This window comes from Elephas maximus, chromosome 16 (assembly GCF_024166365.1).
Source record: "Elephas maximus indicus isolate mEleMax1 chromosome 16, mEleMax1 primary haplotype, whole genome shotgun sequence".
Classification (NCBI taxonomy): Eukaryota; Metazoa; Chordata; class Mammalia; order Proboscidea; family Elephantidae; genus Elephas; species Elephas maximus.
The window spans coordinates 16,209,862-16,227,066 of record NC_064834.1 but is presented as its reverse complement, the minus strand read 5'-3'; the positions used below and the strand labels follow the sequence as shown (position 1 = coordinate 16,227,066).

General features: G+C 50.1%; 1 protein-coding gene across 5 annotated transcripts in view; it reads left to right on the top strand.

Annotated features, from left to right (window-relative positions):
* Positions 1 to 17,205, top strand: part of CDH23 (cadherin related 23) — a 528,116-nt gene that overhangs the window by 36,754 nt on the left and 474,157 nt on the right. For all 5 annotated transcript variants that reach the window (XM_049855780.1, XM_049855785.1, XM_049855781.1 and 2 more), the window contains exon 2: positions 7,686 to 7,757. In XM_049855780.1, coding sequence (XP_049711737.1) covers positions 7,686 to 7,757 — 72 coding nt within the window. The remainder of the gene's footprint in view (positions 1 to 7,685; positions 7,758 to 17,205) is intronic.

Below are 17,205 nucleotides of genomic sequence, written 5' to 3'. Positions count from 1 at the left end.
CCTTTGGGCGGACTCAAACTTCTAAACTTTTGGTTAGCAGCCAAGCGTGTTAACCATTTGCACCACCCAGGGACTCCAAAACCAGTTGTGGTGGAGTCAATTTCAACTCATGGTACATAAACAGTCCTTAATGTACTTAACCCTCCCCTCCACACACACACACACACACACACACACACACACACACACACACACACACACACACTTTCATATAGGTACACATCTATACACAGCCCTCTGATTCCTGTGCATGTCCCACAATTGAACAGTTCCCTGTTGGGCATCTGGGATGTTCACTGACATAAACAACACAGCAGTGAACATCTCTGTGATTTCAGGCTCATGCACAGCCATGATTATTTCCGTAGCTAAAGACTTGAAAGTAGATTGCTAGGCCACAAGGCTGTATGTGTTTTTAGACAATTTTTGAATATTGGTGGGTTCTCAGCCAAGTTTCCTCAGTTCTAGGGTGTGGGAACCTTGGTCCCATCTCAGGGCTTTAAGTGCCATCTATATGCTGATGACTCTTGGGTTCATATCTCCAGGCTGAACTCAGGCCTGAACTCTAGTTGAGAGTATCCAACTGCTTACCAACATTATCAACAGGTATTCTAGACCAACATGTCCAAAATGGACTTCTGATCTTGTCCCTCCACCAGCTCCATCTGCAGCCTTCCCCTGGCCTGGTTAATGGCAATTCCGACTGTCCAGGTGCACCATTCTTTCTCTCACAGCCCACATTCTCTCCTTCAGGAAACCCTACCTTGAAAGTTACCCAGAATCTGCCATCCCTCCATGCCACCATCCTGGACAGAGCCACCATCAGCTCTTGTCTGATGGTCACTGCAGTGACCTCCATACTTACTGGTCTGCCTTGCCCCCTATAGTGTGTCCTTGACCAGGCAGCCTGAGGGCTCCTTTAAAAGCTGTCATTCATGTCAGTGCTTGGCTCCATGGTCTTAAGACCAGGACTCTTAGCTCAGTCACAGACAGTGGTCTACAAGGTGCCCCATGGCCTGGCCCACTTAGCTCTCTGCCTCCATCTCCTACTACTCTGCCCTCTGTGCACCCCATTTCAGTCACCCTGGCCTCCTCGCGGTTCCTCAAGCATGCTAGGCACACTCTGTTCCTTCTGCCTGGAGTGCTTTCCAGATATCCCAGTGGCTCACTGTCTCACTTCTTCAAGTTTCTGTTCACCTATCTCCTTCTGAGCCATACTCAGACTGCTCTTACCCTGCATCCCCCCCCCCTTTTTTTTTCTTTTTCCATTGCACTTACTATCTCCTAACAACGATGTAATTTACTCACCTACTATGTCTATGCAGGAAATGTCAGCTCTACCAAGACAGGGGTCATTGTTCTCTTCTGCATCCCCAGTGCCTGGCACAGTGCCTGGCACAAAGTAGATAATGTCAGGTTGGACACACCCTGAAGTGTGGTCAGACCCAGCCTGTGCCCCCACTCCCAGAAGCTTCTCCTTGCAGCTCACCAACTCTCTAGGTATAAGTGGAGGCTTTGATTTGATTTGGGGTTTGTGATTCCCATGTGGGGGTGACTCCTTGGATGCTGAAACTGTACCACCTCCCTGAGCCTCCCCAGCCAGCCCTCAGCCCAATGCCTGTCTGAGTAGCACTCTTTATGGGCTGACAGCAGGAGAAGTAGAGATGAGTGGGAACAGGTGGGCCACTTCTGAAGCTGAGGAATTTTGTAGTCAGCTCCCATTGGTGACAAAGGTGTTAACCCCTTGAAGATGGTGCTGGAGGGAGGTGGTGGGGGGTAGGAGATAGAGGCTCGGTCATCCCTGGTGGTACTGGCTTCAGGGGCAATGTCTATGAGATGCCCACAGCCTGGAGGGCAGGCTAGACAGAGCCCCCTCCAGCCTTAGCCATGCCCCTTCCTCCTGGCACGTGCTGCTTGGCCTCCCTGTTGGCCCCAGTGTGCTTCAGCTGGGAGGCACATAGGATTCTCACCCAGGGTTGCTTACCGCCTTGCTCAGTGGATGCAGGCTCTGCCCAGACCCTCCCTGTCTGGTCTCAGCCCAGGCCGTGCCCTGGGGGCGTGTCTGAGCTCAGGGAGGGTTGGGGCTAAGACAATGGTTTTGTTTCTTTGTCTTGTTCCTCTGATTCCTTCTCTCCCACCTCAGATGCCCGCCCTGCATCTCTGGCCTGGTGGCCAGGAGGCTGGCTTTGATGACCTTCAGATGGGGTTCAGTACAGACTTGACCCCTTATTAGCTCTGTGACCTTGGGCAAATTATTTAACCTCTTCAAGCCCCAGCTTGTAAAACACATTGTGAATCGCAGTGCCTTGACTGTGACAGGCTCTCAGTAAACGTTACCAGTAGCAGCTGCTGTGAAGTCAGTTCTGACTCACGGCGACCCCATGTGGGTCAGGGTAGAATGGTTCCATGGGGTTTTCAAGGGCTGCTTTTTCTGAAGTGGATCAACAGGACTTTCTTCCGAGGTACCTCTTGGTGGACTTGAACTGCCAACCTTTTGGTTAGCTGCAGAGCGCATTAACTGTTTGCACCGCACAGGGACTCAGTAAGTGCTAATCATTATGAATTCTTTAAACCTTGGGCAGCTTACATCTCTTCTGCCCAGAGCCTTCTCTCACCAGCCTTCTACCCTGCTGCCTTCGCTTCCAGGATTTCTGTCCTCTGATCGCCCAGGGCAGTGACAGTCTAAATCACTATATGACACCCACCACAGATTTCTGGTCATTCTCATGCCCCCGCCTCCCCCCACAGTACCTGGCAGGGACCTGGTGTGAAGAAGGCTGTTGGGAAATGGCAGCTTCAGGGCTTCGGGGCCTGACTCTGTGTCTCTTTGGCAGTGTGTATGCTTGAAAATTTCTGGAAGGCTTCCTCCAAGAAGGGGGTCTAAGCCAGGCACCTAAAAGACCTAGGGGAAGCCTGCTGTGACCCTGCTCGCACCTCTGGGGCAGGTCTCTGGGCATTCGTCCCAGGAGCAGGTAGGAAGCCCCAGCACAGACGGTATGTCTGTGTGTCCTGTCCCAGTGCAGAGAGGCGAGGGTGGTGCAGCCTCACACGGTAGATGAGGCTGCGTGGCTCTGCTGGGTGGAAGGCGGAGGGCCAGGAGGCCTTAGGAATAGCTGTTGTGCAGGGCATAGCGAGGTCAGGCTGTCCCGGGGGACCCATGCTGCTTGCTGCAGCCCTGGTGCCCCGGGAATGCCAACCAGTGAAGGCAACATCTATCACGATGCCTGGACTGGAGGTCGGGCCCAGGGGCCTCTTCCCACTGTCATCACCTCCGCTTTCTCTGGGCCTTGCTTCGCTCCCCGTAGCCAAAGGGGCCAGGGAAAGAATAAGACCTAGGGATCTCAGGGCAAACCCAGTAGCAGAATGGATCCCCCTGGCCTGGCTACTCTGCTTCCATCTTTGGAGCCTGTGCCACCTCACCCTGAGGTCACGCCATGAGCAGGATGCAGGCAGAGTCAGAATGGAGCTATGATGGCCTGTTTCTGGGTACTCTGGAGGTGGCCCCTGCCAGTCTTGCAAAGTTGGAGTGTGCCCTTGACTGACAGATGGGGGCACTGAGGCAGTGGGGTTGCCTCTGAAGGGGAAAGGAGATGGGAACAGAAATTTAGGGAGAGGCTGGGGGTCCAGTGTACTGGGCAGTGTCAGGGCCTGAGCCAGCACTGTGGGAAGTGAGGCGTATAGTATGGGCGTGTGTTATGCGCACAAGCTTGTTCTTTGCAGACACCCATCCTGTGTTCATTGTGTTGTAGGAAAGCTCTTGGAGGGAGGGGCCACCCTTCCCCTTTTATAGATAAGAAAATGAGTCAGAGAAGCCACAGCCTGGTGGGATGGAAGTAGCATGGCATTTGGGGTCAGGCCGACTTGATTCCAATCCTGGAGTGACCCCAGCAGGGCCAGATTACCCAATAAGCAAGGTATGCATGGGTCCAATTGTGGCTTCCCACCAACCTGCAGTACACAGTGTCACCTGTCCCCTACCACATCAAAGATGTGGTAAAAGCCATGTGAAATTGCTCACCACAGATTAGCAAGTAAGTACAATTAAGCCCTTGGGAACCTTGCTCAGTACAAGCCAGTACATACCGTGCTTACTGGTTAACCACTCCTGGACCTTGGCAAGTCATTTAACCTCTCTCAGCCTCAGTTTCTTCGTCTGTAAAATGGGGGACGCTACTATTTACTTCACAGGTATTTTAGAGGAGTGAGTAAAAATTATACCCGTGAAAGCCCCTGACCGGTGAGAATTGTCTAATTGTTCATTTTCTTCCTTCCTTCCTTCCACTGCAAACTTCCTGCAATGCCCGGCAGCATGGTGTGCACTCCCCAGCTATTTGTGAATGATATGCTTGGCAGATGTTGTCTTATTCTCCTCACAGCTGGTTTGGCAAAGCAGAGGGCTGGAGTTCTTCCTTTTTTTATTTTTAAGACACTCACTCACTGTTAGATGTCAGGTTGTCACTTAATTGCTGTGTGCCTCGGTTTCTCCACTTGTAAATCAGGGATAATGCTACCCATGCTAGCAGGCTGTTTTGTAGGATATGGTGGGATAAGGCAAGATAACAGATGGCAAGTGGTTTGAGTGTTTAGAAAAAGGCATCATGCCCAACCTCACTTGTAGTTAGGGAAATGCAAACGAAAGCAACAACATGATACCATTTTTCATGCGTCAGATTGGCAGCCATTTAAGAGACGGATAACTTGCGGGTGGGCACGTAGGCCTTCTCCTACGCTGCCCGAGGGAGTGTGAACTGCCACAACCTTTTCTGGCTGCGTGTAATAAACGTTTACCTGCATGCTCTGCTTTGGGTTTAATTGACTCAGCAGTCCGACTTTTGGAGATTCAGATTCAGGAGAAATCAGAGTTCCCTACACAGTTATGTGCAGAGGGATGATGTCCACTGTGGCATTGTCTGCAGTGGCAGAAGTCTGCAGACATCAAATGCCCATCCACAGGGGATGGCTGTCTCCGGTATGGCACACCATACTATCAACTATTATTATAAAGAAAGGAGTAGATGCAGCAATGTTGACCTGGAGGGTCGTCCGTGAAATGTCATGATGTGAGAAAAGCCAGTTGCTTTGTGTAGAGGGCGACTCCATTATTCTAAAGGTAAAGAGCAGCCACGTGGTACCATCCGTGTATGTAATGCGATTATACATGCTTGAGTGTGAGGGAGGGCCTGGTGGGGTGCATGCCAGGCCAAGCCCACCCACTCTGGCCCTCAGGTGGGTCATGTTGGGCTCACAAAATATTACTCACAAATTTAATTATTTGCCAACACTTAAAAATTTATTTCATATAAGAAGCCAGATTTCTAGTTTCTCATTGAAAACGATCAGCAGCTCTGGCCACACTGGACCCGCAGTCCCTCTTGGCTAAAACACATTAGCAGATGCCACTTTTGGACAAGGCTTGTGGCCTGTAAGTGGCCATTGTCTCCACCTACCAGCATTTCCTTCATTTATATTCCCACCTGGGTCACTATTGACTTGATGGAAACCCTGGTGGGGTAGTGTTTAAGTGCTACAGCTGCTAACCAAAGGGTCGGCAGTTCGAATCCGCCCGGTGCTCCTCGGAAACTCTATGGGGCATTTCTACTCTGTCCCGTAGGGTTGCTATGAGTCGGAATTGACTCAACGGCATTGGGTTTGGGTTTTTGGTTTTGGTATTGACTTGATGGCAACAGGTTTGGTTTTTTGAATAAGTTTTTATTCTTCAAATGACCATTTCATACTTAGTAATTAGGACTTTTTTTGAAGATTTTTTTTATTGTGGTGAAACATACATATTTTAAAATCTGTGATCTTAATCATTTTTAGAGAGGCATTTTTAATACAATATTAGGAGTGTCTTGTTGGTCAGGAACCATCGGTGGTGGTCACCTCATTGTCCCCTGAGGAGACGGGCTGAGAGAGGTCCTGGATTAGAGATCTCAAGTCTGAGCACTTTCTTAATCTCTTGCCCCTAGATCTTGGCAGAGATGAGGAAGTCTCTCAAAAAATGTCCCCCTCAGTTCCGTTCACCTCCTCTCTGCCTTTTCTGATTATTTACTGATGAGGGAGGTGGTATGTCAACTTGAGTCCAGACGCTGCCCCCGCCGCTCACTAGCTGAGGGTCTCTGGGCAAATCATTTCACGCTTCTAAGCTCCATTTCCGCCTCAGTAAAATGACCCTGACAGACGGTACCTTGTGAACCAGGAGGCAAGGCACACGGTAGGTGCTCACTGAAGGATGATGTCCCCCTTGGCTAGGCCTTTAGGGGATGCGGAGGTGAATGAGCCGTGTAACCGCCCTAAAGGGGCTGAGAGTTCAGTGCGGCCCCCACCCCCATGTCACTGCTGGGCTCCAGGGAGGCCTGCTCCAGACCACACCCTGCCATCATGGGGCTGCGCAGCCACTGCCTTGGTGAGAGGGAGCAGCCCACCCACCCCAGCCACCCTTAGAGGTGGAATCCTGCCTCTGCTGAATGCTAGGCCCTTGATCTCTCTAGTGAGGAGTTCTTAGCCCCAAAGATTGGGCCCCAGCTTTCCATAGATGTCTTAGTTACCTAAGGCTGCTGTAATGCAAATACCACTAGTGCGTGGCTTTAAAAATCAGAAATTTATTTTCTCATAGTTTTGAAGGCTAAAAGTCCAAATCAGAGTCTTGGCTGTGTGGATTCCTTCCTTGTTGGTAGCCTTGGTGTTCCTTAAGTCCTTGGCGTTCCTTGCTTGTAGACATTCCTCACATGGTGTCTGTCTTCCTCCTATGTGTGTGTCTGTGTCTATTCTGTTCTTTTTATACCTCAGAAGTGATTAGGTTTAGAACCCACCTTAGTCTGATATGACCTAGTTAACATAGCAAAAAACTTGTTTCCAAACAGAATCACATCCACAGGTACAGGGGTTAGGATTTCAGTTTTGGGGGGACACAATTAATTTCACAGTAGACTTGCTGTGGGACACTGGGCAGGTCACCTCCCCTCTCTGTGCCTCTCTTCCTGCCTCTGTAACACTCATCGTTGGACACTATGATCTGCTTTTCTTTTCATGTCCAAGGTTATAGGATCATATGGTGGATATAAAAGAACAGGAAAAGACATGCCTGCGGGGCACTTGGACTGGGGCATGAGGGTATTGGACCTGCCAAGCTCACTCTTGGATCACCATTTTCCCACTCAGCACTTATATTATCTCCTTAACCCAGTCTAACTAGACTCTGTGGCTCATGGGGGATGCCATCCTGGGGGGATGCAATCCTGCGGGTGCCATCTGGGGACTGTGGTCCTCGGGGATGGAGGCAGCAGCCCATCCCTTTATCCACTGAGCCAAACTGTGTCGTGGACATATACTCTGTGCCAGCCACTGTGCTGTGCCCACGGACTCCCTCGACCAAGGCGGCCAGCCGCTATGAAGGCAAAGAGGGCAGTTGTCCCCCCGCCACCCCACCCACAGGGGTAACCTCCAGTTACTCTCAGGCCACCGTGTTATGCCCAGGATGGGACAGTGATAAAACCAAGTGATACAGACTGTCTCTTCTTCCCCATTTTCCTTTGCCCCCTCACGCTCTTTTGAGTTGATTGCTCTCCTCCCTCTCAGTCCCAGTTCTCCCTGGAGCTGTTGGGGCAGGTGAGTGCTGGAGAGCCTTGAAGGGCAGGGCACCACCAACTGGAGGCTTCTCACCTCTTTCTTCTTTGTGCCCACAGGAGCCATGAGGTGCCACATCACCACCAGCTGCCGCTTGCTCTGGCTTTTCGTGCTGATCTCTGGGTGCTGGGGTAAGTGTGACCTTCTCTACATGGGGAGCTAGGCTGGAGGGCACCGGCCAACAGTGTGGCTTTGTGCTCTGGGACATTGGGGTGGGAGCGGGCAGCTCTAGAACCATGGAGACCTGGCCTTGCTGTGTAACTGAGCCATTCACTTCCCCTTCTGGGCCTCAGTTGCCTTCTGCAGCACTCACAGGGCTGAAAATACCAGATATCCCTGGGGCCTGGGACTCCTGTGAGGGAATGGGAGGAGCCTTGAGAAATACTTGAGCTTGAAGGGAAGGCGACATCTGTGTTGGTGAACTGTTCCTCTCTGGGATGCAGGGCCCGGCCACAGTTCAGATTCATTTCACAGCTATTTTTTGGGCACCTGCTGCCTGACCACGGTCCCTGGGTAGCGTAGGTAGTTTTCGACAGGCTGCTAACCTAAAGGTTACCTGTTCGAACCCAACCTGTGGTGCCGTAGGAGAAAGCCCTGATGATCTGGGTCTGTAAAAATTACAGCCAAGAAAACTCTATGGAGCAGTTTTCCTGTGTAACCCATGGCGTTGCCATGAGTTGGAATTGACTCGATGGCAGCGTGCTTGGTTTTGGTTTTTACTGGGTGACCCTGTATGTGCCCACTGTGCCCGACCCTGGGGGTGTGGAAGAAATAGCACATTCTCAGGGTGTCCGGATTCTAATGGGGGAGAAAGACAAGTGTGGGAGTTATTATAATGCAGGGTGGATGGAGTGGTAATAATGACATACCTGGCCCCAGAGAAGCCCATCAGAAGAAAAGGTTGATTGGGTTTGCAGGGGCTGGAGGAATCCAGCCAGAGGGGAGGCAGTTCATCTGGGCTTTGAAGGCTGAGGAGAGGGTTTAGAGTAGGGGAGAGGGAAGAGGGGCACCCTTAGGAGGGAGCAGCCTGAGGACCAGCCCTCCTCCCTCTTGCCTGTACGGCAGAGTGCTGGCTCTGGCGCCCATGGAGGAGGCCAGGAAAGGCCCGGGCATTGCCTCTCCCTTGGCTGTGGTGATCAGGTGGTGAGGAGCAAAGCAGCTCTGGGCTGCGCTGAAGGAGGCCAGGACAGCAGCATGCCTGGCAGGGTGTCCCTGGAGGCTGCTGTGTCCCCAGGGAAGAGCTGTGGGCATAGCATGCCTGGCGACACAGGCAAACACATTCCTGTGGGGGGCCCAGCTCCTGTTCTCCCCCCAGGGAGCCAGGGGAGTCTCTAGAGGAAGCTGCAGCCTTGAGCTTGTTCAAGTGCTAGCATCTTGCAGCCTGAGAGTCCTCTGAAGGCCTCCTACCCTGGCCTCCATGTTTGCAGGGATCTCTGCTGGAATGCCCCTGTGATGGGGAGCTCACTCCCTTAGAAGTTGCTTAGGATTATGGCACAGCCTCAAGGACTCTGAGGAGGCAGAGAGGGGAGGAAGCTAAGAGCATCTCTCAACTCCTGACCCATTTTACCCGAGGAGAAACTGCATCCCCGAGAAGCAGCTGGCCCGCAGTGGCATCAAACAGGGCCCAGCTGAGCCTCGATCAGGTCCCTGATCTTCTTTGGGGGCATTTGTCAGGATAGCAGCTCCTGTCTGCCTGTCTCTGGCCCCATTCAGGGAGGCTTCAGTCGGGGGTACCTGAGACTAGCTCTGGCACTCTGGGTCTGCTGGATGGGGAAGTCAGGGTAGCTTGCTCAGCCTCCCCGGGGACTCTGTGACCCTGGACACTCATACCCTTCCCGGCTCTGTTCCACTCACTTTCTTCATCTGTTAACAAAAATACAGCATATACATGAAAATAGACCAGGGCCAAGACCTTGCTGCCTTCCTTGGTGAGATGTGGGAGTTGCCCCCAGCTCTCCACATGAAAGATCGTTTGTGTATCCTACGTGGACACAGGAGAAGCATCATAGGGCTAGGACTTGTGGGTTACACTTCTGTCAAGGGCTTCCCTAGGCCAAGCTTCTTAACCTCTCTGCTTCAATTTCCATATCTCTAAACTGGGAATGATAAAAGAACTTTCCTCCTTGGGTTTTCAAAACAGCCAGACGAGTTAATACATATAAGACAAAACCAAAACCAAACCCGTTGCCATCGAGTTGATTCTGACTCATAGCGACCTGTAGTGTCCCATAGAGTTTCCAAGGAGTGCCTGGTGGATTCGAACTGCCGACCTTTTGGTTAGCAGTGATAGTACTTAACCACTACATCACCAGGGTTTCCCCTAATGCATATAAAGCACCTAGAATGACGCCTAGCACAAATTAGGTGCTACGTAAGTGGTAGTTCTTTTATTATCAGCAGTGATCTTTCTCTAGTACCCGCTGCCATTGAGTCGATTTTGACTCATAGCAACCCTACAGGACAATATAACTGTTTCCAAGGAATGGCTGTTGGATTCGAACTGTTGACCTTTTGGTTAGCAGCTGAGCTCTTAATCACTGTGCCACCAGGGCTCCAGTTCTCTAGGGGGGCAAAATGGTACACAGAAAACAGAGACCTTAAGTGAGTTGCCTGAGTCCACCCAGCACTTCTGGGCCCAAGGAAGGTGAACAGCCTGCCCCTGGGCTAGCCTGCTTTGCACGTATTTACCAGGGTCCTTCTCTTTCTCATTGCTGCTACAGTGCTCTCTTGCTGATCCCTGTCTGAGGTGGCAATGTTGTTCCTTTAGCATGGTGGGGGCAGTGGCTGACCTTAGGGATTGGAGGGAGGGTGGTACTGCACCATCTTTCCACCTTGCCTTCCCAACACCTGCCCCTGTCCTCTGTTGCCTGGAGCATCCCACTGGGCCAGGTAAGCATCCTGCTGGGTTGTACAGGTAGTCCCCAGGTGCTGGGCGTGAGTTGTGTGGTGGGTTTCCTCACTGGACACCAGCATGCCAGGCACTTGTCAGCTGGAGCTCCTGTGGGCCACACTGCACCCCCACCCCAATAGGACAGTGGTGTACAGAACCCCATTAGCAGAGAGGCAGAGAGGGAGGGCAGGGCTTTTGTCCCCATTTTAAGGCTGGGAAACTGGGGGCCAGAAAGCTAGAGGGCTTTGCCCAAGTTCACATCACACAGCCAGCGAGTGGCAGAGCGTGTGGGCCCTGACTCCTGGAAGGCTACTTTGGACTCCGGGTCCAGTGCCCCTTCCTTGTCTTGGGGAGGGGTCTGAATGTCCCCCCTGACGTGGAGCTCAGTGTGAGCGACTTCTCCCAAATATCCTGGTTCCCTTCAGCCCCTCTTGATCACTCTGATGCCTGGGGAGGTAGGACTAGACTTGGGTTCAGGCTCACCTGGGTTTGAATCCAGACTCTGCCCCTTGCCAACTTCCTTTAAGCCCTAGGAGGAATCCCTTTCTGCTACGATTCTGGATAAAGTTCACACTTCCTGGCTCGGCATTCACACCCCCCACAATCTGGCAGGAGCCCTCCCCACACAACCACACCCCAAGTCTGGGCATTCCCAGAACAGGCCCTGTGGACACATCCCACCCCTGTGTCTTTGCCCAGGCTTTGTCGCCTTCCCGCTGGCTTTTCCTTCCATACACCATGTGGAAATCCTTGTCATCCAACAGCTGCAGCTCAAATGCTGGGAACCTCCCCCAGCCTCTGTGGTTAAAAGCTGGATTCCTATTGTTAGCTGTCATTGAGTTGGCCCCTGACTCATGACGACCCCATACGCAACGGAATTGTACAGTTGTGATCCATAGGGTTTTTATTGATGGGTGGGGGCTGCATTTGAGGTGCATTGGCTGGCAATGGAACCTAGGCCTCCAGAATTCTACCACTGAACCACTGCTGCCCCCTTCCCCATTCCTACTAGGGCATTTGAAATACTTAAAGTCATGCTTGGTAAAGTGGAGGGTTAGCAAAAAAGAGGAAGACCCTCAAAGAGATGGATTGACACAGTGGCTGCAACAGTGGGTTCAAGCATAGCAGTGCTTGTGAGGATGGCGCAGGACCAGGCAGTGTTTTGTTCTGTTGTGCATAGGGTTGCCGTGAATCAGAATAGACTTGACGATACCTAACAACAAAAATCTAGTGGATGTTACATCTACCTTTGTGGAGCCAGGTAGGGAAGTTCAAAGTGAGAGCTGGTCGGGGGGGCGGGGAGAAGGGCAGACCATGGAGGAGGGGGTGGATGGGCGGGGCAGGGGTGCTGAGCTTCTCCCCCTTACCAGAAAGCACCCACGCCCCCTTTCTACATTCACTCATGTTCCTGCTTTGCCTCAAAGTTCCTGAGGCAGCGGTTTTGTCTTCATGCTTTAAAAGTGGCTTTTAAGAGAATAAGCAACCTGTCCTTTCCCTCTCCCTCCACTGCCTCCCACCAGCTCCCTCTCGTCCCCAGATGCCGGTGCTGGCAGCTCAAGGCCACCAGGCCCCTGAGTGGGGTAGGCCTGTTCCAAGAGCAGGGAGCCTGCTTGGTATGTGGCAGGCGATTCCTCCCCGAGTCTCTGCCCAGCTGCCCGTGCAGAGCGCTCAGTGCTGATTATCGGCAGGTCCCGTAAAATAACATTTAAAAATGAACGATGCTGCTGCAGGTGGGTTTTTTTTTTTGTTGTTGTTCTTGCTGGTTTCCCTCCCCCATCAGCCCAAGCCCGCTTTCTGAATTCTCTCTGGGCAGCTTGGAGCCTTCTGCCTTAGCTTAGCCACTTAATGGTCTCCTGAATCCGGAGCCCAAGGCTCCCAGCAGGAACCAAAAATGTTCCTCTCTGACTGTGAAGGTGGCACTGCTATTAATACCAATGTTAATAACAGCTACCATTTATCGAGTGCTTGCTGTGTGCCAGGGGCGCTGCACTAAGCGCTTCATGTATGTAATCTCATTTAATCCCCAGGACAGCCATGGAATAAGTCCTGTGATTGCTGTTTTTCACATGAGTAAACTGAGGTATGGAAAGGTCACATGGCTAGAAAGAGGCACAGGCAGATTTCAAAGGAAGGTGAGACCCTTTACCACCAGCTTCTTTCTAAGGCTGTTGTGTGTGCAGGGGCCACAGGTTCCTGATATGAAACGGCAAAGGGGTGTGTACGTGTGCACATGCACACTTGTGTGCGTAGGTGAGGTAGCCAGGGAAGGCTCCCTGGAAGAAGGGACATCTAAGATGAGACCTGAAAAATGAATAGAAATTTGGCAAATGAAAGCAGAACGGTCTGGCCAGGAGGTGAGAGAAAAGTTACAATGTTTGCAGGACCATTAATGGTATCTGCCTGGCTGTCTGAGCAGGTTTGGGGGAGGAAGTCAGGCTGAGGCATGAGAGATGGCCCAGGGCCTTGTCACACTGGCCTCTTGGGCTGTGTAAGGCTCCCAAGAACCAGGGCAGCCCTTAATGCTCTACTAAGACTCCAGGCGGAGGGAGCTGGAAAAGATGCCAGGGTCTCTTAGTTTTGCCCTTGTCCCCTAGAAGGCAGCTCAGGTGGGAGGGGGAAGTGCCCATCCTGATCCTCACCTTCTTGGTTCTCAAGCCTGGCACAAGCCCCAAGGGAGACCCAGGTCAGCAGACATGCGAGAAGGGAGAGCATTACCCCTGCCATGTTCAGAGCCCCTGGAGGACCCAGCAGGAGGCAGGGTGGCAAGTGCTGAGCAGTGGGCCTGCAAAGAACAGATCAGCCCCCTGGTTGGCAGTGCTGGGGGAAAGAGCCCTCACTTGCTTGCTGAAGGCCACTAGGAAGGGCATGGGGGGACAGGTGAAGCCAACATCAGGGAGGCCTTCGTGTAGGGGACTGGTGGTATGGGGGGCCCAGCCCAATGTGGGTATCACCCTGCCTCTTCCAGACCCAGGCCTCACCCTGAGGTGGCCATAAGGCTGGCTCAGGGGCTGACGGCATAGCTTTGGAGCTGGTAGGTCTGGGTTCCAGTACAGCCTGCCCCACTTACTCGCTCTGTGACTTGGGCAAATTACTTATTCTTTCTGAGCCTCGTTTTCCTCAAAAATTAAATGGGGATAGTGATAGTGCCTGCCTTACCGTGAGGATTGACCAAGATGATGTGAGTGGCTGGTACAGAGAAAGGGTTTCATATATGGCAACTGTTATTACTGTTATTTATTCTACTGGATCAGCAGGCCATTTGTCCACATAAGAAATACGTTTTGAGGGCCTTCTTAATGCCAGACCCAGTTTTGTCACCAGGGTTACAGCAGCCAGCGAAGGAGGCAGTTTTTGTCCTTGCCAAGCTCACCCGCTGGGTCAGTGCCACCCAGTAGCAACACAGTGTGAGCATACCTGCCGTTTTCAGCTTCCTAGTCCAAGCTACACTGAAGGCATTGGCGAAAAACAAGGCTCCAGGAATTGATGGAATACCAATTGAGATGTTTCAACAAACGATGCAGCGCTGGAGGTGCTCACTCATCTATGCTAAGAAATTTGGAAGACAGCTTCCTGGCCATCCGACTGGAAGAGATCCATATTTATGCCTATTCCCAAGAAAGGTGATCCAGCCGAATTCGGAAATTATCGAACAATATCATAATATCATCCAACCACACGCAAGTAAAATTTTGCTGAAGATCATTTGAAAGTAGCTGCAGCAGTACATCAACAGGGAACTGCCAGAAATTTAAGCCAGATTCAGAAGAGGACGTGAAACCAGGGATATCATTGCTAACTGATGTCAGATGGATCCGGGCCGAAAGCAGAGAATACCAGAAAGATGTTTACCTGTGTTTTATTGACTATGCAAAGGCATTTGACTGTGTGGATCATAACAAATTACAGATAACATTGCGAAGACTGGGAATTCCACGACACTTAATTGTGCTCATGAGGAACCTGTACATGGATCAAGAGGCAGTCCTTCCAACAGAACAAGGGGATACTGCGTGGTTTAAAGTCAGGAAAGGTGTGCGTCAGGGTTATATGCTTTCACTATTCCTATTCAGTCTGTATCCTGAGCAAATAATCTGAGAAGCCGGACTGTATGAAGAAGAATGGGGCATGAGGACTGGAGAAGACTCAGTAACAACCGGCGATATGCAGATGACACAACCTTGCTTGTTGAAGTGAAGAGGACTTGAAGCACTGATGAAGATCAAAGACCACAGCCTTCAGGATGGATTACACCTCAACATAAAGAAAACAAAAATTCTCACAACTAGATCAATAAGCAACATCATCATAAACAGAGAAAAGATTGAAGTTGTCAAGGATTTCATTTTACTTGGATCCACAGTTAACACTCATGGAAGCAGCTGTCAAGAAATCAAAAGACACATTGCCTTGGACAAATCTCCTGCAAAAGACCTCTTTAAAGTGTTAAAAAGCAAAGATGTCACCTTGAAGACTAAGGTGCGCCTGACCCAAGCCATGGTGTGTTCAGTTACCTTATGTGCATGCAAAAGCTGGACGATGAATAAGAATGACTGAAGAAGAACTGATGCCTTTGAATTGTGGTGTTGGCCAAGAATATTGAATATACCGTGGACTGTCAAAAGAATGAACAAATCTGTTTTGGGAAAAGTACAGGCAGAACGCTCATTAGAAGCAAAGATGGTGAAACTGCGTCTCACATACTTTGGACATGTTATCAGGAAGGATCAGTCCCTGGAGAAGGACATCATGCATGGTAAAATAGAGGGTCAGCAAAAAAGAGGAAGCCCTTCAACAAAATGGATTGACACAGTGGCTGCAACAGTGGGCTTAAGCATAGCAATGATTGTGAGGATGGCGCAGGACTAGGCAGTGTTTCGCTCTGTTGTACTTAGGGTCGCTATTATTTGGAACCGACTCGACGGCACCTAACAAGTGGCTGCATTAAAAAAGTAAAAAGAAACGGGTGAAATTCATTTGAATATATATTTTATTTAACCAAATATACCCAAAATATTATCATTTTAAATATGCAACATAAAAATATTGAGATTTTAAATTCTTTTAACTTTTTAAAAAATAGTTTTTATCGTGCTTTAAGTGAAAGTTTACAAATCAAGTCAGTCTCTCACACAAAAACCCATATACACCTTGCTACACACTCCCAATTACTCTCCCCCTAATAAGACAGCCTGCTCTCTCCCTCCACTCTCTCTTTTCGTGTCCTTTTCGCCAGCTTCTAACCCCCCCACCACTCTCTCATCTCCCCTCCATGCAGGAGATATCAACATAGTCTCAAGTGTCCACCTGATCCAAGAAGCTCACTCCTCACCAGCATCCCTCTCCAACCCATTGTCCAGTCCAATCCATATCTGAAGAGTTGGCTTCGGGAATGGTTCCTGTCCTGGGCCAACAGAAGGTCTGGGGGCCATGACCACCGGGGTCCTTCCAGTCTCAGTCAGACCATTAACTCTGGTCTTATAAGAATTTGTGGTCTGCATCCCACTGCTCTCCTGCTCCCTCAGGGGTTCTCTGTTGTGTTCCCTGTCAGGGCAGTCATCGGTTGTAGCCAGGCACCATCTAGTTCTTCTGGTCTTAGGATGATGTAGTCGCTGGTTCATGTGGTCTTTTCTGTCTCTTGGGCTTGTAATTACCTTGTGTCCTTCATTCCCCTTTGATCCAGGTGGGTTGAGACCAATTGATGCATCTTAGATGGCTGCTTGCTAACGTTTAAGACCCCAGACGCCACTCTTCAAAGTGGGATGCAGAATGTTTTGTTAATAGATTTTATTATGCCAATTGACTTAGATGTCCCCTGAAACCATGGTCCCCAGACCCCTGCCCCTGCTACACTGGCCTTCGAAGCATTCAGTTTATTCAGGAAGCTTCTTTGCTTTTGGTTTAGTCCAGTTGTGCTGACCTCCCCTGTATTGTGTGCTATCTTTCCCTTCACCTAAAGTAGTTCTTTTCTACTATCTAATTAGTGAATACCCCTCTCCCACATTCCCTCCCTCCCCCCTCTCATAACCACAAAAGGATGTTTTCTTTTCAGTTAACTACTTCTCAAGTTCTTATAATAGTGGTTTTATACAATATTTGTCCTTTTGCAACTGACTGATTTCACTCAGCATAATGCCTTCCAGGTTCCTCCATGTTATGAAATGTTTCACAGATTCCTCACTGTTCTTTTTCGATGCGTAGTATTCCATTGTGTGAATATCCTGTAATTTATTTATCCATTCATCTGTTCATGGGCACCTTGGTTGCTTCCATCTTTTTCTGTTGTAAACAGTGCTTCAGTAAACATGGGTGTGCATATATCTGTTCGTGTAAAGGCTCTTATTTCTCTAGGGTATATTCCAAGGAGTGGGATTGCTGGATCGTATGGTAGTTCTATTTCTAGCTTTTTAAGGAAGCACCAAATCGATTTCCAAAGTGGTTGTACCATTTTACATTCCCACCAGCAGTGTGGTAAGTGTTCCAATCTTTCCACAGCCTCTCCAACATTTATTATTTTGTGTTTTTTGGATTAATGCCAGCCTCGTTGGAGTGAGATGAAATCTCATTGTAGTTTTGATCTGCATTTCTCTAATGGCTAATGATTGTGAACATTTCCTCATATATCTGTTAGCAATCTGAATATCTTCTTTAGTGAAGTGTCTATTCATATCTTTTGCCCATTTTTAAATTGG